The 22717-nt window shown below is 49.9% G+C and overlaps 1 protein-coding gene across 1 annotated transcript in view; it reads right to left on the bottom strand.

Moving 5' to 3' along the window:
- ITSN1 (intersectin 1) overlaps window positions 1–22717 on the bottom strand; it is a 239470-nt gene that overhangs the window by 27811 nt on the left and 188942 nt on the right. Inside the window, exons 29-32 of the mRNA XM_033418238.2 lie at window positions 12626–12747; window positions 10708–10814; window positions 5108–5291; window positions 3010–3108 (exon numbers count right to left, since the gene is read on the bottom strand). Of these exons, the coding sequence (XP_033274129.1) occupies window positions 3010–3108; window positions 5108–5291; window positions 10708–10814; window positions 12626–12747 (512 nt within the window). The remainder of the gene's footprint in view (window positions 1–3009; window positions 3109–5107; window positions 5292–10707; window positions 10815–12625; window positions 12748–22717) is intronic.

Raw genomic sequence — 22717 nt, 5'->3', positions numbered from 1 at the left:
AGGGCGTCAAGCACTGTAGCTTGCTGGTTGTTGAGTGGAGCTGGGTGTTGGCGTTGAGATGGAGATCTGTGGGAGAGCTTTCACCATTTGATGTTATGTGGGTCCGAGAGGTCTCTGGTGAACCAGCGTCCTGAACTCAGCTCTCCCATCTCAGAGGCTCAGGCCTGACACCCAGACGGAGCACCTAGACTCTGTCAGCCCCATGGCTTTTTTTCTTTTCCTCTGTGCTCAGTCTAGTTCCACTTGCTCATAGAGGGCCATGTTCAGAGGCCTCCCCCCTGCACTTCAGACCAGACTTTCTCATGGGAAATGGTGACAGTGACACCTCAGCTCGAGGGCAATAGTTGTGACTCTTCTTCTCAGTCCAGTTTCATGTGCTTATAGGGGGTCGTGTGCAGAGGCTTTGTGTCTAACACATCAGATCACAGATTCCACGGCAGACTTCTGCACGACACCTCATTGAAGATGACAGCATGTTCTTTACCGCTATTCTACACTCCTCTCAGAAACGTCTAGTTGTATATTTTACCTATTTTTCTATTAGGGTATTTGTCTTTTTCATTCTGAGTTATAAGGGTGCTTGAGATGACAGATAGATAGATAGATAGATAGATATTATAGATAGATAATCCATGTGTATTTCAGTATCTTCTTATATACAGTTAAAATCTGTTTACTCAGCTTATATCTGTCATTTGTCCTTTAATGTTCATTATATTTTGTTACAAAACATTTTTTAAGAAAAATGTTTATTCAAATAATATTAACACATTCTTGATATGCAAGAGTCAAACAACACGGAAGTATAGATAACAACTGTGCTCTATCCCCTTTGCTCTCCTGTCTCAGAGGTAACTGTACCCAGGTTTAAGGGCATCCCTTTAGTTCCCTTCAGATGCTCTACATACATTTAACAGTCACACAGAGTTTTTCCTCAGTTTTGCAAAATGGACCATATTGTAGGATTGCTTGTGAAAGGTTGTTTTTGGGTTTTGTTTGTTTGTTTGGTTTGTTTTGTTTTAACTTAACAGCATTTTCTAGATATCATTCCAGCTAATATAAAAAAGTCTCTTTCATAGTATAGACTCACCACTTTATTTAACTACTCTCCTTAATGAACATCTAGGTTTCTCCCAGAGGAAAAAAAAATTTTTTCAAGTTGCTACAACTCTAAATTCTTTAAAGTTCTGCCTTTGGTGCCATGCTAAGAATTTCTCCACCTCAGTATTATAAAGAATATTTAATCTTAGTATTTTTACAGTTTTCCATATGTATGTTATAACTGACCAACTTTAAAAATTCTCTTCTTAGGTTTGCTAGTTTTCAGTTCGTTCTTTTGGGTTCTCTAGGGTAACAATCATGTTTCTGCAAAGAATGATAATTTGATTTTTAATATTTATGTCTCTCAGTCCTTTTCTTGTTTTTGTTTTTCTCCCCATTAGCTAGATCTAGAACATCTATTTTATTTTTTAATATTTATTTTATTTATTTGGCTGCTCCAGGTCTTAGTTGCAGCATGCAGGATCTTTGCTGCAGCATGTGGGCTCTAGTTGCCTGACCAGGGATCAAACCTGGGCCCCTTGCACTGGGAGTGTGGAGTCTTAGCCACTGGACTACCAGGGAAGCCCTTAGAACTTAAAAAGCTTGTTTCCAACTTCAATTCCTAACTAAATATTGGGGGAAGTAAAGAAAGGTGTTGAGTTAGTTTAACAGTAACTGTCAAGTTGGAGAAAAGGAAACAGTAGATTGAAAGCTTCTTTCAAAACTAATTCTTTAGGGCTTCTGTGGTGGCGCAGTGGTTGAGAGTCCGCCTGCCGATGCAGGGGACACGGGTTCGTGCCCCGATCCAGGAAGATTCCACACGTCGCGGAGTGGCTGGGCCCGTGAGCCAGGGCCGCTGAGCCTGCGCGTCAGGAGCCTGTGCTCCGCAATGGGAGAGGCCACAACAGTGAGAGGCCCGCATACCGCAAAAAAACAAAACTAAACAAACAAACAAAAACTAATTCTTTAACTCAATCAATGTGGCCACAGTGTATTTTGTGGGGTCAAACTGGGCTTGGACTGAGGAACTGGCGTATATGAGAGGGAAATTTGCTACATATAAGGGGATTCAGCAAATAAGTACATCTATTGAGGATAATGAGAGCCAGGCTTCTCATGGAGAAGAGAGTTATATACAGAGAAAGGGGCAAGGCTAGAATAAATTCCATGATACTAGATTAGAACAGGAAGTACTGGTGTAAACTCATGGGTTTTAATACATATTATAATATATATAAATCTTGAAATGAATATGTTTGCACACTTGTTATGTAAATATGTGGGTATGAATATATACTCATACATATATTGCCTGGCTTGGCCACTGAGAGACTCAAAAGGCAACAACACCTCAGTATCAGTGAGCACACCAGTGTCTAGATCTGGGCTTCTAAATTCTCCATTGAAAGGAACCAGATCTAAAACTTCTCTCCAGGAGCTTTCCTCCCTGTGGTTATAGAATCACAGGCTCAGAGGATGTCTAAGTCTGCTCACTCACTTTACAGATGGGCACGCTGAAACCCTAAGTTTTCTATTCTTTTCTTTTGGTATTGGCTTTCTTAAAATGACAGGAGAAAAACAATCATCTAATATCAACATAGAGTATCTCACAATGGCTTTCTGAAGATGAGTGGTGGAAACTATATTTCTTTCTCTCTTTCTTACTAGGAAAACCAAGGCCTAAAGACACTCTGCCTGTATTAGGAAAAGAACTGAGCTCTCATGTTCCGACTTAGAAGGTGGAGGCCACTTGGTTGCACAGCTGAAGGCTGTGTATTATTAGCTCTTTTCATGATAAGCCAGCTTTTCTTTCTGAGTTACCAAGTAGATGCCTCCTGCAGCCTGTTGGTATAAGATTTCTACACAATAGATACCAGGTGTGTTGGCTGGCTAACCTGCCCATGGCCCCAGATTCCTGACCTGCTGGGAAAGCATTCCTCTACTTGAAAAGGCAAGACAGCTACTTACATTTTTAATGATCAGTGGGTATCTCGTTACCCGTTGCATAGGCTTCAGTATAAAACTAGAGAGTGGCATTCCCTTACAGCGAGGGTCCATGGCCAGTCTCTGCAATAAGAGATTTTTTTAAATGTACTTAAGAAGTTTGCAAAATCTGGTCAGTGACATCAACATCGATGTTATTCAGGACTCCCCACCCATCACATTGTCTCATTTAGCTGAATGACAGCTGAGGAACCGGAGCTGGAAGAACCGGGCTGGTTATCCCCAAGCCAGGAGGAGGCACATTCCAGATGGAGAGTGGGAATCTACCTTGGACGTGACTCAGCTGCAGGGTTGACCCCTGCTCCCCAGATCCAGTGGACCTTCCATGGAACATGAGGTTCCTTACTTCCAGAGATGAGATTCTGGCTTTACAGAGAATATTTCCTCTGGATACCTACCAAAACTTTATAACATTCCCAGGAGCAAGGAGAGTCACAAGACTGTAGGGTCAGAACAAAAATCCCCCTTAAGTCCCAGAGGTGCTGGAAGCGCCTGGCCGGATCTCACTGTCTGTTTTGGGTGAAGCCTGCACTCGCCGGTGGGAGCCCCAGAAGGGTAGGGATGGTGAAGCCGAGACATGAGGGTCAGGCCCCCAGTCCCAGGGGCTGTGGTTATCTCCACTCTGGACTCCCTGCCTCTTTCCTTCCACCACTTTTGTCAACTTGACTGGAGGACAAGAGTCCTTTTACCTCCAAAGGGTGACCCTGTCTACAAGTCACAGGGGTTATATGGTGACAGCTCTCAAAGGTTTAATGTCTTAGGAACAGGTTTAATGCCATGACCTGGACCCCAAGCCCTGGGACCTGTCAGTGCCTGAACCTGCTCCATCCGTGGACACCATTATTCCAGGAACACTTTGCAGCAGGCAAAGGCATGTCAAAGTCCCGCAGGAATGAGGCAGGGAGAGGGGATGAGGGGAGGGGTGAGAAGGGGAGGGGCAACAAGGCCCCTCCTGGGCTGGTGTCAGCATTTTCCTCAAGTTCAAGTACATCCAGTGATGAACTCATCCTGCCTGCACCCAGGGAGGATGCGGCCCTTGGCTGGAACCCCAGGTGGCCCATGGCACCTGGCAGCCCAGTGTCTGCTCTCCAGTCTCCAGCCCACCCTAGGCCTACTTCGTAGCAGTGTTTCTTCCCTTAGATGCCCCACTCATTGGGTAGAAAATCAGAGCATTTAATATTGAGAAACAGGGTGAGAAAGAAAGAACAAGAACATCTGATGCTACGGCCGAGAAGAGATGGCATTTTCCCCTCCCAGTGATGACTCCACAAACTTGGTTACTCGGGGGAGTGGGAAAGGCCTGCCCCCAAAAGGCAGGAGGTACAAAGATAAGCCTGTCATTAGTATGATTATTTTGCTGTCTGTTCATCAAAATGTGCCTGTTTAGCAGACATTATTTTATTCTCTTTTTTCTTCTCCTCTGGGAGAGGTTGGGGCTGATTGCATGGGCTGGCCTGGCCAGCAGGGACCCACCCCAGCAAAGGGCAGTAGACCCAAAGCCTGGGGTCTCCAGCAGCATGGGGCCCACTTCCCCACAATGTCCCTTGGTGGGCACATGGCTCTCCAGACCCTTGTTATCCTCCAAGGCAGAGGTCCTGGCATCCCACACTCACCCCCATGGGCTTCTTAGAGCTTGAGCCCATCAAAAAGAACCAATTGGGAAAAAAACAAAGGGTCCATTGGGATTGCCGGCCATTCCCTTTGCAGGTGAAGGGCAGAGAGCAGCAAAGAACTGAGGATGCTCGGATTAAACAGAATAGGAAACCTGAGACCCACCAGCCCTCCTAGGCCTAAAATTGAGATGGAGGATTTAAACGTGTATTCAAATAACACCACTCACACCTGGCCAAGGCAGAGCTTCTAGGCCAGCACTGGTCCCTCCTCTCCAAGCCCACCCCCTTGGTCCCAGCCACTCGCCGGCGAGAGGCAGCCCCTACTGTTCAGCTGAGACCTCACCCTTGTTGGCCTTCTGTAAATGTGTGAATCAGCCCCTCACATGCCCAGCTGCTGGAAAACAGCCACTTGGCGGGGGCAGAGACTCAGCTCAGCCTGGGCTCCTTACTTTCACAAACTCCTTGAAGTCGGGGGCCTCATCTGTCTTCTGCTGGATCAAGGCAGCCCCGTTGAGCTGGCAGCTGCAGAAGCGGATGTAGGGTTGCATGTGTGGCAGCTGGGCAGTCAGGATGTCCCCGATCATCTTCACAGGCATCTTCTCCCCAGACATCTTCTTGCGAACTCTCAGCGCTCTGCACAGAAACACGAGAAGTGAGCGCCCTCTTCACGCTCTCTGACGCGTACACAGCACACTTCTAGGTGGTACAGAAATGGGATGTGTGTGAGGGGCACAAATCCAGGGCCACTAAAGCATCTATGTGGCAGACAAGGAACAGGAAAAGAAATGAGTCTAGTGCTACAAAGAGGTATCACTGGGGCATTTTTCTTTGACATGAAGTCTGTTTGCTGGCTCTTAGGAAGAAAAACTTAAAATAAAAAAACACAACTTTGCTGAACAAGTCAGCATAAAAGACAATTTTTTCTTGTGGAAATATATGGAATCCTGTTTTTGAATAACTCAGACAGGATCCCTGGGTGGATGTCTCACTTTATGGTTGATCTGTCCAGGCTGGTATGGCCCCAACACTGAACCTGTTTCCGGGGCCAGTGCTACCCAAGGGAAGCTGCTGTTGCCAGGGGCCATGGAGGCTCAATTTCAGACCAAACAAAACATAACCAAGATGGTAAATCAACTGCCACAGAAAAACAATCCCATTGTGTTCACGAAAGCCAGGTATAAATGATTGTCTGAACAATCTGTGCCATTCTCTGGTTCACTGCTCCATCGCTGTGGCTAATTTGAAGTTGACTGGATTAAGAGGAGTTCTGAAGAGAGAAGCCTATTCATATGATAATGGGTCATAGACTCAAACAATTTATATCCTGGAAGCTGAGAAGGGACTAGAGGGACTGGAAAGTGTTTGTTCAGGAGTCCAGCTGCATCTGAGTGTTCAAGACCATAACAATCAGGACTGTGCATCCCACCCTTCTAACTCGTATGTCAACTCCTAACCCAGCATCTATAAGAAGGGCGTGGCACCAAGCTTTTATGCAGCAAGGATAGCAATGTACTATAAGGGCAGGACCTCGACATATGAGGCCATGGGTGTGTTCTGCCTACCCTGGTGATTATGGATGATGGACGGCTGGATGGCTGGATGCCTGGATGGATGGATGGATGGATGGATGGATGGAAGGAACAGAATGGTATGATATGGGATTTTTACATAAGGCTGGGAGGATGTTACTATGAATTCCTCTGGCTGCTTTCAAGGTCATGGGTAGGGCTATATAATTCTAAGAAGGCTCTGCAATCTTTGTATTAAAAACTTCAGATCACTTTATTTTCTTTCTCCTACATTTTTGGTTAAAGAAAAAAAAAATCTTTGGACTGGGAAACAAGCCAAGGAGAAAAACTTTAGGGACAGTGAGTTATGTGGTCCAAACAATGAGCCACTCCCCCTCAAGCAGGTGCCCTTGTGGAGAGAGATGCTGGTCTGCGCTGGCTGCCTGGGGTGTAAGGAATGGCAGGTTGGTACCCTCAGGATGGCCAGGTGGCCACTGCTCATTGGAGGGTTGGTGTGGAATATCTCCCAGTGTGTAGAAATTTGCTCAAGGGTTACGTCACTACCAATTCTGGGGGATGAGAGTGCTGAATAACGATGTTACAAACTTGCTATGGACGGAAATGGGAAGAAATTCCATCATTCCATGATTTTCCAATGAGGAGCAACACAATCTTTCTGCAAGGGAATAAGAGTAAGTTCACCTGCTCCCCTCCTTTTATTTATTTTTTTTAATGATGGGGAGAGAAGAAAAGGGAAAAGAAAAAAGATCACACGCAGATCATCCCTGTCTTGAGGAAGTTAAGCCAGTTCCTGGGTTCTGGAGGCCCACGCTTGGAGACCTGAGTTGTTCAACTGCGAGACAGACCTAAAATCAGGCCCCTGCTGTGGACCAGGCACCCGTTAGGTTGAACTGTGAGTCAACTTCTGGGATGTTCTACCGTACAGGCAAGGCTTCTGAGGACTGAGTTTGAGTGGGTTGAAACGGCACATCACCAGGGATCACATGAGTCTATTGCTGCAGCCTCAGCCCCGCCCTTTGGTGAGCTGATTCGTGATCTCATATAGAGGTCTATGGAGTCAAGGTCAGCTAATGAACACATCAGAGAGCCTGACGTTTGCTGACCGAATGAGTAGCCCTCTGAAGTTCGCAGATCAAGGGGATGGTCAAGAGAGCTGGCCTTTATGAACGTGTCCTATGTGTCACCTATATGACTTCTTATCCCTATTGACAGTTGGGGAAACCGAGGCATGCAGAAATCGAGTGACTTGACCAGAGTCACACAGCTCATGGGTGGCAGGAAGCCCTGGTCTCCAGAGCCCACATTCTGCAAGAACCGCATGTGAGAACAAGCACCGTGCCCAGCCCCACCTCCCCTCAAGCTGCTCGGGGCTCCTGGCCTGTCCTCGCTCCAGAAGCAGCTCCTGCCATCCCACCAAGCGGGGCTTCCACGGCCCCTCTGCTCTTCCCTTCCCTTCTGTCCTTCCTCTTCATTTCCTCGAGCCTCTCCCTCCTTTCCTCCCACCCTGCCCACTCCCACCCAAAGCGCCTTCTTTCCTTCTCCCCACCCCGTCTTTACCCCACAAGGTATCTTTTTCACTTTTTATTTTTCTTTGTTTTTCTGCCTAAAATAAAATCATGGCTATTCTTCTTAAGTTAAAAAGAAAACTGAATACTTAATATTTAATAAAAACTTTTTTGGAGGGGGAGAAGTTCTTTCATTTATTTATTTTTCAAGCAAGGAGGCAGGAAAGGATCTTGATTAAAAAAAACAGCTGCAGTACCTGGTTCTACACACCCTATCTCACTTCTGCGTCCCTACTGCTATCACTTCTAACAGCCACCCCTAGGGGCCTGCGCCTAGCTCTTAACTTTAAAATGTTCTAGATTCTTCTCCCCTACTCTGCTCATTGAAGACAAACTTCTCAGCTCTCTGCTCACAGGTAAGACGGTCAACCATCCATTTTCACCCCCAACCAGAGGCGGCATTAGTAGGAAGTCTGTGTGCCCCAGGTAGATCCCTTTTATGATCATTTTATTTGTTTCTTATTTATCTGTTTGATAAATCCTACGTCCCCCCTCTAAGTACAAGGAGTCGCTGGCCCTTGTATCAGGAGTGAGAGATACGTGGCTGCCCACTGCGGCCTTCCAGGGGGAGCTGCCTTAAGTTCTCTTCATCTTCTTCCATCCTGCCAGGAGTCCTAAATCTTCCCATCATTGGGATTAGTCCTTTGCACAAAGAAATTAAGTCTATGCAGCAAAAGTGTATAATCTACAATATGGGCGCTCACCATAAAATTCTTTCAATTTTTTCTGGTATGTTTGAAAATGTTCATAATAAGATTTTGAAAAGGAAAAAAAAAAAAGAAAAGAAAGGAAGAAAGAAATCAGGTCCCCGGAAAGCTCCTGCTAAATACAAGTATTTTATCTGGAAAATGAAAAGATCAGCCCAACTAACCAATCAGGTCATCAGAGGAAGGCGCAGAGCATACCTGTGACGGGAGAGGGGGTGTCTGTGCCCGCTGGTGCCATGATTGACAGGACGCCAGCTGTACACCTGATCTCCTTGCTCCCTGGGATAACCCTGCATGCTAGACAGGGCAGGCGCCCTGACTGCAATTTTACAAGCTCTAAAACAAAGGGGTGGGGAGTTATCTGCCCGAGGTAACTGCCCAAAACGAGTTAGAAGGCGCTGGAGCGCAGATGAAAACTTGAGACGTCTGCCTCCTGGTCTCACCTTCTTTCCATCGAGGGCAGGACAGTGTGGAACCCCTAGTGGGACCCTGGGCGTTGTCCACTGAGCAGCCCAGGGCACCCTGATCGCCTTCTGTGTGACTTTGGACAAGTCACTCAACCTCTCTGAGCCTCGTTTCCACGGTTGCAAGAGCGTTCTCAATTCCTACCTCTGGGGCTGTGGAGCCCATCAGCGCTAATGGGAGGAAGGAACACGCAGGCCTGGCCCTGACAGAGCTCAGGAAAGGGGCTTCTGCTTTCCTGACAGGAGCAGGACGGAGGGTTAAAAGTACAGAGACAACAGAAAGGCATGGGGAGCGCCGATGCTGGGAGGGCTGGGGAGGGGTGTCACTCGGGAACATCAGACCCATTTCCCGCCTCCCCACCCCCATGCAGCCGCCCAAGGAAAGAGGTGTTAACTTGTAGGTATATGTTCAACAGAAAACCTCTTCATCTATTTCAAAACAACCTGTCTCCAACACTTGAGGTTTAGTACTTGTAGGTTCAGGGGTTAACTAGCCCACCTGCCTCAAGTGACAAGGCAGCCTCTCTCCAAGGCAAGAGTGGGTGCTCAGCCCACCCTGGGGCCCAAGCCCAGCACTTACGAGGGACCAGGCAATCGCTGTCTAAATGCTCCCTAAGGAGAACCGTACATGGTAGATACTATTATCACCCCCATTTTACAGATGAGGACACTGAGGCCCAGGGAGCATAGGCGACTTGCTCAAAGCAGGTAGGCAACAGCAGGGTGTGAGCCCAAGAGTCTGACCCAGACCTACGCTAGAAACCTCTACAATATGCTTCTCAAGGGGGGTAATGGAAATACTTTCTCCAAGCCACCCCCATGCCGTCATCTTTGATTAACGTCTTCTAGAACATAGAGACAGAAGACGTTATAGTTTTTCTTCACATCCACCTCTCTGTCCATCCCTTCATCGACTCCCAAACACACTCAGGAAAGTGGGAACCTGAAATCACTTTATAAAATCCCAGGGACCACATTCAGGGAATAGCTCCTTCCCAATTATATGAACCTAGAGAGCTGGAATGGACACCAGTTCCCAGGGCCTGTGCTTCATCCTGGCCCCCAGGATCACCACAGACTTCATCTGTTTTCTAGCAAATGATGTTATACCGAGGGCCTGGTGGACACAGATTTGGAAGTTCTTTTAAGAACTGGAAAGGACTTTTGTGATGATGTAATCCAATCCCTTCCTTTTACCGGTGGGGAAACTGAGGAAGGGCAGCAAGTTGGGCTCCAAGCCCAGGTCTCCAGACTCCTGGCCCAGTGTTTCTCCCTGGCCCTGCAGCTGCCTCTGAGAATTAAAACAGGAATAAATAAAATAGCAACCGCTCCAGGCCAGCTCCTCAGAGGCCTATCCTGAGAACTGCCGCTGACCGTGGCCATGAGCGGTCCCACCGTTTCCCATCTTCAGGAGCCAAGAAAGTCTCAAGAGACCAACATTCCCCCAATGGAACCAGGGTCTGAGGCATGGGGGGCTGCCCCCCACCTGGATGGAGCTGGCCAGCGATTAGGAGCCAGAATCGGCCCAGCTCTGTTCATTCTAGAACCACGGTAAAAGCAGGAACCGGGATGCCTGAGCAATCCGTTCTCCCCGGTGAAAAATTGGGGGTGTGTTTCCAGAAAGCACCAGGGCAAGAAAGAGCGATGGTTCTCGTGAGTGGAAATGAGGAAGAGAGGCAGAAAGAAACACAGGGCGGCATGCATGGAGGGGACACACGGACGAAGCCGCGTGGCAGGGCCAGTGCGCGAGGGCTAAGGCGGGCTGGGGTAGAGAAGAGGCTTACTTCAGCAGTTTGATATTACACATAATCAGGTCCTTCCAGTTAACAAAAATCATAGCACCCTCTTTCTCTGTCAGCAGCTCAGACTCCATCAGGGGTTTCTGAAAGATCTACAGATGCAGAAAACGAAGCAGTACAGAAAGCAAACAGTTAGCTTAAAACTCAAACGCACGCACACACCGGCCTGTTCAGAGCCACGGGAAGGACCGAGGCATCTGCAGCTTTGGCTGGGAGGCCCAGAAGCTGCAGAGTTTCTGAAGCAGGTGGCCCTCCCTCTGCCGGGGGCTATGGGGGGTGGTGGGTTCCCATCAGGCCCACACTGTTTTACAAGGAGGCCCACTAAACCCTGGAGGACAGGCCTTAACTCCGCCAGGACTCAGCAGGGGGTCTGGACAAAGGCACTCAAGCCCTCACCTGCCACGGTGGGGAATTGGGCACAGGGGGGAAGTGGAGGGCCGAGAGATGCATGGGGTGGGGGGCACTCCCGCATTCCTGCTCCCAGCATCGGCTGCACAGACAAGCCTCAGGAAGCCCAGGGGAGCAGCCCTGGCAGCCGGGCCCCCAACCAGCAGCCTGGGGACAGGATGGACTCCTCTGCTCTGCCCACAGCCTGGGCTGGGCCTGGGACGGAGCCAGTGAGTGAAGGCCTGGTACCAGGTGGGCGCTGCCCCCCTCTGGGGCTCCAGGAAATTGAGGAGCGTCACCAAGCTCCGCGTGGGTGGGCAACTCACAGCAGACCACAGGTCTTGACTGAGCCCCACGTGGTGAGCCCCTGCCTAGAAAGAGGTCATAGCTGCCATTGCAGGCAGGCCACTCGCTGGAAGGTACCTTAGGGACCGGGGCAGGCTGAGGCTGATCCCTGGGAGCCCAGAGCACTTCATGAGTCTTTAAGCCGATGTTGAACCTGGCATATACCAGGCCACTGCACAACGTACCGTATCTAAGAGGGTGACATTCACAGCCTAGACATCCAAGACTGTATATTTAGTGACAGTCACATGTCTTGAGAAAGGGACACCTCTTCATACCGATGCTCCCTAAGCATGAATGATGGCCTTGGGGGCCATCAACTCATCCTGCATCCTGTACTCATCAACACTGGGTAACCGAGCAATGCCTTTCGGGGTCGTTAAGACTATCAGAGGAGATGGTTTCACAATAGTTGGGGTACAGGGGTTCCCAAACGATGATGGTACTTTTCAAACTGTAGGGTGACCCCGACGTCCAGCTCTGCAAACCCCTGTCTCCTAATATGGCAACCTCCCATGAGTATGGACCAAAGGCTTCCTGAAAAGCAGAACTTCCCAACTCTGCACCTCCCCATCCTCTGGACTAGGCAGACAAGGCCCTTCAACAGCTCCCTGGGAGGAGAGCCAAAATGAGACATCGTCCAGGACGGGGGAGGGAGGGTACGCACGGGGTGCCGGGAGGAAACATCTTCATTCTCTGCAACAGATTTTTCTGGTGGGTAATATGTAGCATGAGGAATAACCAAGATATCAGCAGATGACTGCCATCTTTCAGATGTCACTGCTGAGGGCCAGGGAGATGATGCTCTATGGCATCAATTAGCTGGTGGCTGAGCTGCAAGTTCTCTGAGCCGAGCTCAGACTCCCACCTCACAGCCCGTGTGTCCCCGCTCATGCACTCCTCACAGGCTCATCTATCCCTGGCTTGAAGGGTCTCTGCCCCTCTGTGGGTAGGACTCACAGATGAGAATTGAGTCCGTGGCCGCGGATGAGAATTAAGCATCTTCTCTTGGGTAAGACTCTCCTCTGTGATGTACCGTCCTGATGCTCCCGTACCTCAGAAAGCTTCTCACACTGGGAATCAGGACCCAGCCCTCCTTGACAGAGTCGCTGCCTTCCCCACCCTCTGCCAGTGCCCCCCACCCTGCCCCAGCACCCCCAGCTGCCCTTACCTCCGTGACCAGCTGCAGGTCATTCACATAGTTCTCCTCCGTGACAATGAGCTCATGGATGTAGCCCTGTCGCTTTCTCTCAGTTGGGGTCAACATATCCAAGAGGTGTAAGTCTGAACACCCTGCAAAACACAACCATGGGGACAATTTAGTCCAGGTCTGGGGAAGCCTGTACAGCTTCATGGGGAAGATCCCCAGGGTCCTTGTGGCCTCGTGGTCTCACTCCAGTTAGACAGTGTTGTCCCCTAAAAAAATATGTTCAAGCCCTATCCCTGGTAACTCTGAAGGGGACTTGTTTGGAAATAGGGTCTCTGCAGATGCAATCTAATTAAGACAAAGTCATATTCAATTAGGGCGGGCCCTAGTCCAATATGACTGGCATGCTTATAAGAAGACTACACAGACAGACAGAAGGAACGCCACATGACGACAGAGGCAGAGCCTACAGTGACGTGTCTACAAGCCAAGGAATGCCAGGGATTGCTGGCAGCAACAGAAGCTAAGGGAAAGGCATGCAATAAATTCTCCCCTGAAGCCCGCAAAGGAACATGGCCCGGCCCAAATCTTGATTTTGGACGTCTCACCTCCAGAACTATGAGAAATAAATTTCTGTTGTTTTAAGCCCACCCAGTTTGCAGTCATTTGTCACAGCAGCCTCAGGAAACTATTACAGGCCTCACACTCCTGCTTCAGCAAAACCACTAAAAGAGTGTCAAGAGAGAAGACTTAGTGGGGACTTCCCTGGCAGTCCAGTGGTTAAGACTCCGTGCTCCCAATGCAGGGGGCACGGGTTCGATCCCTGGTCAGGGAACAAAGATCCCACATGCCACATGGGGCGGCCTAAAAACAAACCAAAACAAACAAACAAACAAAATAAACAGAGTAGACTTAGTAACAACTGGCTGACATTTCCTGAGGGCTCTCACCATGCCAGGTGCTCTACCAGGAGCTGAACACTGACAGTTGTGTTTAATGCTTACATAGACACTAAAATCATCCCCATTGTACAGACAGGGAAACTGAGGGTCAGAGAGGTTGCCTCACCCAAGCTCTTTCAGCTGGGTGGTGGAGAAGCTGAGATGGGAACCTGACACTTTGACCCCAGAGACTGGGCTCTACCCCAGATCACTGCTGTTGGATCAGAGCTACAGGAGGGCACATGGTTATCCTGAGGTTGGTTTTTGGAGGATGAAATGGCGGTGCTGAGGCTCCTGATGGGCCCGGGGATAGGGCAGAGGTGGGGCACATCCAGACGCTGCTGGGCAAACTCTCCTGGACCAGGCTGCTGTCCTGCACTCACGGGAGCTGAGCAGTGAACCTACAGGCAGACAGGGAATTCCTCCAGGTGCAGATGGCCGGACACAGCTTTGGCTGCAGGTCCACGAGGAGTAGGCTCTGCTGACGTGGGGTGGGGCAGGCACAGCAGGTGGCACCCGCCCTGGCCTCTGCTCACTTAGCCGGTTACTTGGGGTTGGTCTGCTTTGGATGCTCTCGGGTTTTGGGCAGAGGCTGTCCCCTGCCCCAGGCACACTGGAATGAGGGGCGGGGAAGCTTGCGGCTCTAGGGAGTACCCCTCCTGCAGGTCTGGACCTACCTCTTCCAGGTCAGTGGTCCCCTCAGCCCTGTCCTTTTTATCAGGGGTTCTTTGTTTAATCACCAAAACCAGATTTGTAAAGAAGACTGGGAGGTGTCTTGGATGTAGATGGGGGTGAGGCGCTGAGTCCCATTCACTTGCTTTTCGCATCCCTTCTTCTCCCCACAAGGGGGTGCTGTGGAGCACAGTGCGGAACCCCCTGCTGGACACCAGTGGTTCTCAAAGTCGGGTCCCTAGATGGGCAGCATCAGCAGCACCTGGGAGCTTATTAGAAATGCAGATGCTCAGGCCCCTGCTGACTAGACTGTGGAGTCAGGGCCTGGAATCTGATATAATAAGCTATCCAGGGGGCTTCCCTGGTGGCACAGTGGTTGAGAATCTGCCTGCCAATGCAGGGGAAATGGGTTCGAGCCCTGGTCTGGGAACATCCCACGTGCCGCGGAGCAACGGGCTGAGCCTGTGCGTCTGGAGCCTGTGCTCTGCAACAAGAGAGGCCATGATAGTGAGAGGCCCGCGCACCGCGATGAAGAGTGGCCCCCGCTTGCCACAACTAGAGAAAGCCCTCGCACAGAAACAAAGACCCAACACAGCAAAATAAATAAATTAATTAAAAAAAAAAGAAACAAGCTATCCAGGTAACTTTTTAGGTACACTCAAATCTGAGAAGACTGCTCTGAACTATCAGGGGTTCCTCAGAGTTTCCATCTTCCCCCGAGGGAGTTTCTAGGCTCGTGACTGATCCAGGCTATATGCTGGAAGCTTCTGCAAACAGAACGATCCCTCTGGGGCGAATGATATCATAGACTTCTTGGTAAATGCTTCACTGGGCCCAAGATTAACTCTGAGCTGGCGCTTCCAGCCTTCAGTTGTCCCCTCCCCTGGCCAAATGCCCTCTCTAGAATGCTGGAGCTTCTCTTCCTGGGACAGGATAATCCCAGGATGGGCAGATGGATGCCAGGAAAGCATCAAGGCTTTCATGTTAACACCCTCCACGCCCTTCCATCCGAGACCTCATTCAAAGCCATGGCAGTGCGGCTAAACTACAATTCCACAGGGCCACGGGCTGAGTATGAGCCTTCGCGTAGGTCTGCAGATGTTTCTGGGACTCGGGCCCTCTGTTCAGCCACCAGCTTGGTCTAGCTGTCCTTCCTGCCTCGGTGCATTGACTGTGTTTTATTAAAACAATTGCATCAACAATGAATTCTCAGGGAGGAAGCAAGTCATGACTGCTCATCTGGGGGGCTCAGCCAACCTCTGCCAAGGTGACGCGTGAGCCCCAGCTTACCGGAAGCTGAGTGATGTCACCAGTTTCTTTAGCTTTCTTTAGGAAAGCCACCCAGGAAACACTCTTGAATTTGGGAGGAAAATATCTCATTCCTGCCTTATTCTTACGAAACTTTCCTGTTAGTGAGTCCAAGGGCCCAGGGGTAAGTCCATTTCTTGTTAAAGGGTAGAATACAGCCCTTGCATTACAGACTTGTATGAACTCAGGGAAGCAGAGTCTCCCCTGCAATTTTCAGGACATTCCTTTCTTCAGGGATATGAGTACTGGTACAGACCAGCAGCTCTAAAACTCAGTTCCCACACACTGTGCAGTGACGTTTGCAGGGACACAAACATCGGGCTAGTAGTGGACACTGGTTGGAACAGTCTTCCAAACGTCCCCGTAGGTCACAATTCCTCTTGCAGAATCTGGTGGATGCTATGAACTCTTACCTCAGAAAACATATGCATACAATGCACACAATATACACATTCTGCACACAATTTTAAAGGATTTGCAGACCCTCTTGAAGCTTGCTCATGGATCTCATTCCTTCATTCCTTTGACAAATATTTACTGATATCCTACTGTGCTGGGTGCTGGGAATTCATGATGGAAGAGGAGAAACGCCTGACCCCCAGAGCATAGCGCTAAGAACCCTGGGGTCGTCAGCTGGGGGTGATGCCGCCCCCCCGCAACAGTACTGAAGGCAGTACTGCCCCCCCACAGGCTGAAGACGGTACTGCCTGCCCACAGGCTGAAGACGGTACTGCCCCTCCTACAGGCTGAAGACGGTACTGCCCGCCCACAGGCTGAAGATGGTGCTGCCCCCCTACAGGCTGAAGACGCTACTGCCCCTCCCCCAGGCTGAAGACGGTACTGCCCCACCTACAGGCTGAAGACGGTACTGCCCCCCCCTACAGGCTGAAGATGGTACTGCCCCCCCCCAGGCTGAAGACAGTACTGCCCCTCCCCCAGGCTGAAGACGGTACTGCCCCTCACCCAGGCTGAAGACAGTACTGCCCCACCTACAGGCTGAAGACGGTACTGCCCCACCTACAGGCTGAAGACAGACTGAGGGTGGTATTGCTCCCCACCAGGCTGAGGGTTGCACTGCAACCACCACTCAACTCCAGGCTGAGAATGAATTCTTGGTTGTCATAATGACTGGAGGTGGCTGCTGGAATTTGGGGGGCTGAACCAGGGCTGCTAGATGACCTGCAATATACAGGACAGAGAATGGCCCACCTCCAGTGCCAATAGCACCCCACTGAGAAACGGTGACATTCCTAGAAACTGATAACTCTGCAGCAAGGATGGTGCACGTGACCAGAGACACACAGAACGACTGAGGAACCAGACACAAGTACCTGTGAGGAAAGATGACAGGAACTGGCTTGCTTTGGATTTCAGAAGTTCATTTTTCTGAGTCTTCAAGTTTCCCACAGTGTGGTTTTGAAGAAGCTCAGAGCCAGAGCAACAGCAGAAGGTCCAGGGTGGATTTTGGGCCACTGGTCTAAGAATCCCAGGTGCTGAGGCCAGTTCAGGGTGAACTGACCGTCTCCTGCTCATGGAGGTGGGGGACATGAGAAGGCTGCATGGCATCCTACTCCCGGCAGCTCCAGCCTCGGTCAATCCACCCAGCAGGCTGAGAAATATGGGGGGCCAGTGCTGTGTGACTCTAGGCTACTTGCCCCAACAAATCCCACCCTGTGCTGGCCCCCCAACCAGCCTGCCTGGAGACAGAGTGATGGTCCAGATGGCCTCTCCAGGACCCAGAACCCAATGAACAGCAAAGATTTTGTGGGGAGATTTGTCTCAGCATTATGTGCCAACAGTGTTGGCTTAGAACAGTCTTTTCAGCTACTGAACTGACCCACAGGATGCTGTTTTAAAAATTCTTGCTGATGAATGCCAGACCAAGAGAACCATTAAAGACTTGAAATAGGTGCTTTGAACTCAAAAATATCCTTCCTTTGGAAATTTAATATTTAGAAAAACAAAAGAGTTTAGAAACTCCATTATTCAGAGCAGGGTAAGTGGAAAAGACATTTCAAATAGAGAGTTTTCTTTAGGGGTGGAGGGATGTGGTCCTTCTCTCCTTTGGGAACCAGAATAAACATGCTTTGCTGGCTTCCTTTCCCAGTGAAAAACGAGAGGGCAAAGCACAGCAAATAAATTTCGTGGATATCTCGGCATGATGGAGGGATTCTTATAACTAACTATAATCCACTCGCAGCTGAAATAATATTGCAAATGACTCCAGGCAGTCAGAAATGATCCCCAATTACAACCCATGTAAAATTCCTAATCTGTGTGCTGTCCCTTATAATTTCGTATAGTTAGACACATTTACAGAACAGAGAGAGCTGTGATGCCCCTCTGAAAGGATTTGAGTCTGGGGCACTGCAGAAAAGTACCTTACCCCCAAAGATCATCTTGTCCCCTCAGTGGGACATTGCTCATAGGAACAGCATAATCTAAATAAATTGCTTTTTTACAAAAGTAATGCACGAACACATGCTTATTGTAAACAGTTCCAAAGACACGAAGTGTCGAGATGTAGGGTAAAAAGCCCCCTCTCCCTACCCCAATCATTCTACTTCCTTTCCCAGCGGGGACCATAATTTTTAAAACCAAACCAGGCCCCACAGCAAGCTGGCCACAGAGCAAAGCAAATAAACAGGCTTCATTCCTCTTATGAAACGGCCAAAATATACAATGAGATGGTCAATAAATATGCATTGCATTCCCCCTGAAGTCCAAGAGACACAGAAATAAGCAAGGTAATGTCCTTGTCCTCAAGGAAACTCAGCCCTGGGGGTGACTGGACATGAAAATTATATTTAAAATAGCAAGCAGCAAAGAATGGTCCTGCGGGCTGTGCCAACGGTGGAGAATGCAGCAACTCAGAAAATGAGATGCACTCCATCCTGATGGAGGAAGGTTGTACAAGGACCTGGTCCTCCTTGCGCCAGGCTTCTATACGGCCAGGGAGGATGGGGCCATTATGTTGGGGACGTGTGGGCCAGCATGCCAGGTAAACACAGAGATGCTATGGAAGATAAGTGTGGAAGTAGACAGTAGATAAGGTGGGAAGTAGATTACAGAGGCCATGATGCCAGAGGGACAAGGGAGAAGCAGTATGGAAGCTTGGGCTATGGTTTTTCATCTTTAAGGGAAAGGATCTACCAGTGTCTGTGGGGCCATTCGGTCCAAATCCTCTGGCTAAATGGCCCTGGGTCAGCACGATCCATATTAACTGGGATCCTGGAGCTCCCGTCTACACAGAAGGCTTCTCCAGGGTTGGCCTGAATGTAGGAAATGGGAGCCTCATGGCCCTGGTGTCTCCTGCCAGGTGGGCGCACTTCCCTCAAGGCCACACTAGATTCTCCTGGGAAAATGAATCTAATCGTGTTGCCCTTATTGCCCACAATGGATGTGACCACAAGAAGGTTCTGTGGTCAGAGCACTTCGTCCTTGCCCTGCAGCCGATGTCTAAGCCACCTCTTCTCTAAGCTGTGGCCCGCTATGGCTGCAACTGTGCTTGATGCTGGGATTCACTGATGAAGGAGCAGGACAGGCTGTTGTCCTGCAGGAGCTTCAGTCTGCTGGAGGCTGGGGCATCCCATCCACACTCTGGTCCTTGCTGATTCACAGGTACCTCACAGAGGACACCATACACCCTGTCATCCATCCCTGAGACCTCAGAGGTGCAAATCCTTAAGACTGGATTTTTTTGTTGTTGTTTTTTGCGGTACACGGGCCTCTCACTGTTGTGGCCTCTCCCGTTGCGGAGCACAGGCTCCGGACGCGCAGGCTCAGCAGCCACGGCTCACGGGCCCAGCCGCTCCGTGGCATGTGGGATCTTCCCCGACCGGGGCACGAACCCGTGTCCCCTGCATCGGCAGGCGGACTCTCAACCACTGCGCCACCAGGGAAGCCCAAGACTGGATTTTGATGGGGGTCTAGAAATGCCAAGTGGGCACGGAGGCCTGTGGTGAGAGGTGGGGGAAATGCTACCGGATGGCACCAAAGAGCCCCTGAGCTATGTCCAGCTGAGCCCAGGCATCCCTCTGCAGCCTGTCCGGGGACTCATCAGGGCCTTCTGCTCAGCTGCACTCAGTCACAACCCGGAAGTTTAAAAGCGCCAATGTGGTTTCCAGATAAGCTTAATTGTCTCCCAAGAAGGAGAATCCAGCTACATGGGCTGCTGGGCAATTTAATGACTGTTGAGAAGTGGCGAAAATCAAATTACTCTCAGGGATAAATCATCTCTTAATTTTGCATCAAAAAGAATGTTAGTAATTTTTTTTTAATCAAAGGCATATCATTCATGGCTTTATAACCGATGTTGGAATTCCTGGCGTGCCATCAAGTGCCCCATGGTCTGCATTTGTTAGCTCATTCCTGGCCCCGTTTATGTCACCATCCTTGTTTTTCTTTCTTTCTGAGTTCCCGCTGTCAATGTGCTCTAACCTGCAGTATTTTAGGGGTCCTTACTAGCCGCCGTAAATAAATCTTTTGAGTACACAAGGCAGATCGGTGTGTTAAAAGTACAAACACATTTCTATTGCAGTATGAGGAAGGAGGCCATAGTGTTTTTTTTATATAAGTTTATTTATTTTATTTATTTATTTTTGGCTGCATTGGGTCTCTGTTGCTGCACATGGGCTTTCTCTAGTTGCAGAGAGCAGGGGCTACTCTTCTTTGTGGTGCACAGGCTTCTCATTGCGGTGGCTTCTCTTGTTGTGGAGCACGGGCTCTAGGTGCGCGGGCTTCAGTAGTTGTGACACGTGGGCTCAGTAGTTGTGGCTCATGGGCTCTAGAGCACAGGTTCAGTAGTTGTGGCGCACAGACTTAGTTGCTCCGCAGCACGTGGGATCTTCCGGGACCAGAGCTCGAACCCATGTCCCCTGCATTGGCAGGCGGAATCTTAACCACTGCGCCACCAGGGAAGTCCCAAGGCCATAGTTTTGATGAGAGGGATCTGGGAATATTTTCCAGAGGAGGAGGAATTTGAGTTGAGCTTTCCTCAGGCAAATGTCAGGGTGGGTGAGTAGGAGTTAGGGATCAGAGCAGAGGGGCAGTCGGAGAAAAGGGCAGCAAGAGTGGGGTGGTAGGGCTAGAAGGCAGGTGTGGAAGAGGGAAGCAGAGGCTGGGGTACCAGGGAGAACGGAAAGTTCACACGGATGCTACTCTGAGCCACATGGTTCCAAGTGCTGTACGTTCATGGACTCATGAAATCCTCCCCAGTAATCCTATGTGGTAGCCACTGCTGTTATTCCCCACTGAACAAACAGGGAAACAGGCACAGAGGAGTTAAAGTAACTTGCCAGGGACTCAGTTAATAAAAGGCAGAGGGGATCTTACCCCAGCGTTCTTTCTCTTGATCACTATGCCTCTCGCCTGGTGGAAGGGTGATGCATCAGTCAGCCGGCCTGCTGTAACAAAGTTCCACAGACTGGGCGGCTTGGACAACAGAATGTATTGTCTCACAGTTCTGGAGGCTGGAAGTCCAAAATCAAGGTGTCAGCAAGTCTGGTGTCTTCTGAGGCCTCTCTCCTCAGCTGGCCATCTTCTCGCTGTGTCCTCACATGACCTTTCCTCTCTGTGCGATCATCCCTGGCGACCCTTTGTGCCCAAATCTCCTCTTCTTAGTAAGGATACCAGTCAGATCGGATGAGGACCAAACTTGATGGCCTCATCTTAATGAGCTCTTTAAAAGTCCCTTCTCCAAATTCAGTCGTATTCTGTGGTATGAAGAATAAGGGTAAGGGCTTCAACATATGAATTTTGGGGACACAATTCACCCCTAACAGGTGGGGAAGTACAGTCGAGGAGGCTCTGAACAATGTAGCTAGGTGTCTGGATTTTCATCTTTGCTTGGGGAGCCAGGGAAGGTCTGGCTGTATTTTGGGAGGGTGTCTGTGGCAGCTGCGTGGAGGATGGAGGGGGCCGTGGCTCTCGAGTTTGGCTGCACGTCGGAATCACCTAAGGAGCCTTTAAAAAGCCTGGCGTCCCCGCTGTACTGCAGACTCATCGAATATGACTGGCTGGGGTGCGACCCGGGTGTCTATGACTTGTAAACCTTCCAGGAGGTTCTGATGCGCAGCCAACGGTGAGGACCACGCCATGAGAGGGAAGCTTGCCTGGAAACAAGGCGCCTGGCGTGAAGAAGGAGTAAGACTCAGAAACTAGATCAGTCCAGGCACATGCAGGATGAGAGTGGCCACAACCGCTGAACCGACTCCAGCCCAAGGCAGCTCACTCACGCCACTTGTCCAAGGAGATGTGATGGCCGTAACCACAGAATGCCATCCTCTAAGGCCATCCACACCCCAGAGCCCAGAGAACCTCTGATGCTCTGTTCCCGGAGGCCACACTGCCACCACCACCTGACCCCCAACTCCAGGGCTAGAGCTTGTAAGATCAGTCTGCTTGATGCCCTCATTTTATGGATGGGAGAGCAGAGTCCAGAGATGGACGGTGACTTCTGAGATCAGGAATAAAACCTTTGCTCTTGCTGTCTTGGAAAGTGGAGACTCACAAGGAAACCACGAGCTTTTGAAAGAGTAGGGGCTGAGGGTGGCCCATACCCATGGCTCTCCCAGTCCATTCCTGGATGACCCAGTTGAGAGGACACTCCTGTCCTCGGAGCCAGAGGCTGGTGGGGGTTGGTGGCAACCAGACTGGGTCAAGGCTGCCAGGTCTCCTCTGAAAATGACCCTGGCTGACCAGTCCCAGGGCAGCCCCAGCCCATGGGAAGCTCCGGACACCAAACCAGCCCTGGGTGGTCCACAGGGGCATGGGTGGACTTCTCATCCCAGTGGAACTTTCTTCACAAGGGTCTAAGAACAACCTGGTCCCCTGTGGTCTCTCCTAACTTGGCAAACTGACCCCACTGGAACACAAGAGACCACCCGAGCCCATGACATCTCCTTCTCTTTCTTAGCAACTGCAGAGATGCCCTCAAGTCCCTGCTTCCATGGAGCTTCCATTCTAGTGGAGGGGAGACATAAAACCAAACACAGAATCAATATATATTATTCAGGGTGGCGTAAGAATGGTGAATAATAAGTCTCATGATTAACAAGCTCATTTCCTGTTCTAAGGTCTTCTCACATGGATTTTTTTTTTTTTTTTTTTTTTTTGGCTGCAACCGCACAGCTTGCGGGATCATAGTTCCCCAACCAGGGGTCGAACCCAGGATATGGCAGTGAAAGCGCCACGC

The sequence above is a fragment of the Orcinus orca genome, chromosome 5 (assembly GCF_937001465.1).
Source record: "Orcinus orca chromosome 5, mOrcOrc1.1, whole genome shotgun sequence".
NCBI classification, from domain to species: domain Eukaryota; kingdom Metazoa; phylum Chordata; class Mammalia; order Artiodactyla; family Delphinidae; genus Orcinus; species Orcinus orca.
This window is presented reverse-complemented; position numbering and strand designations above follow the sequence as displayed.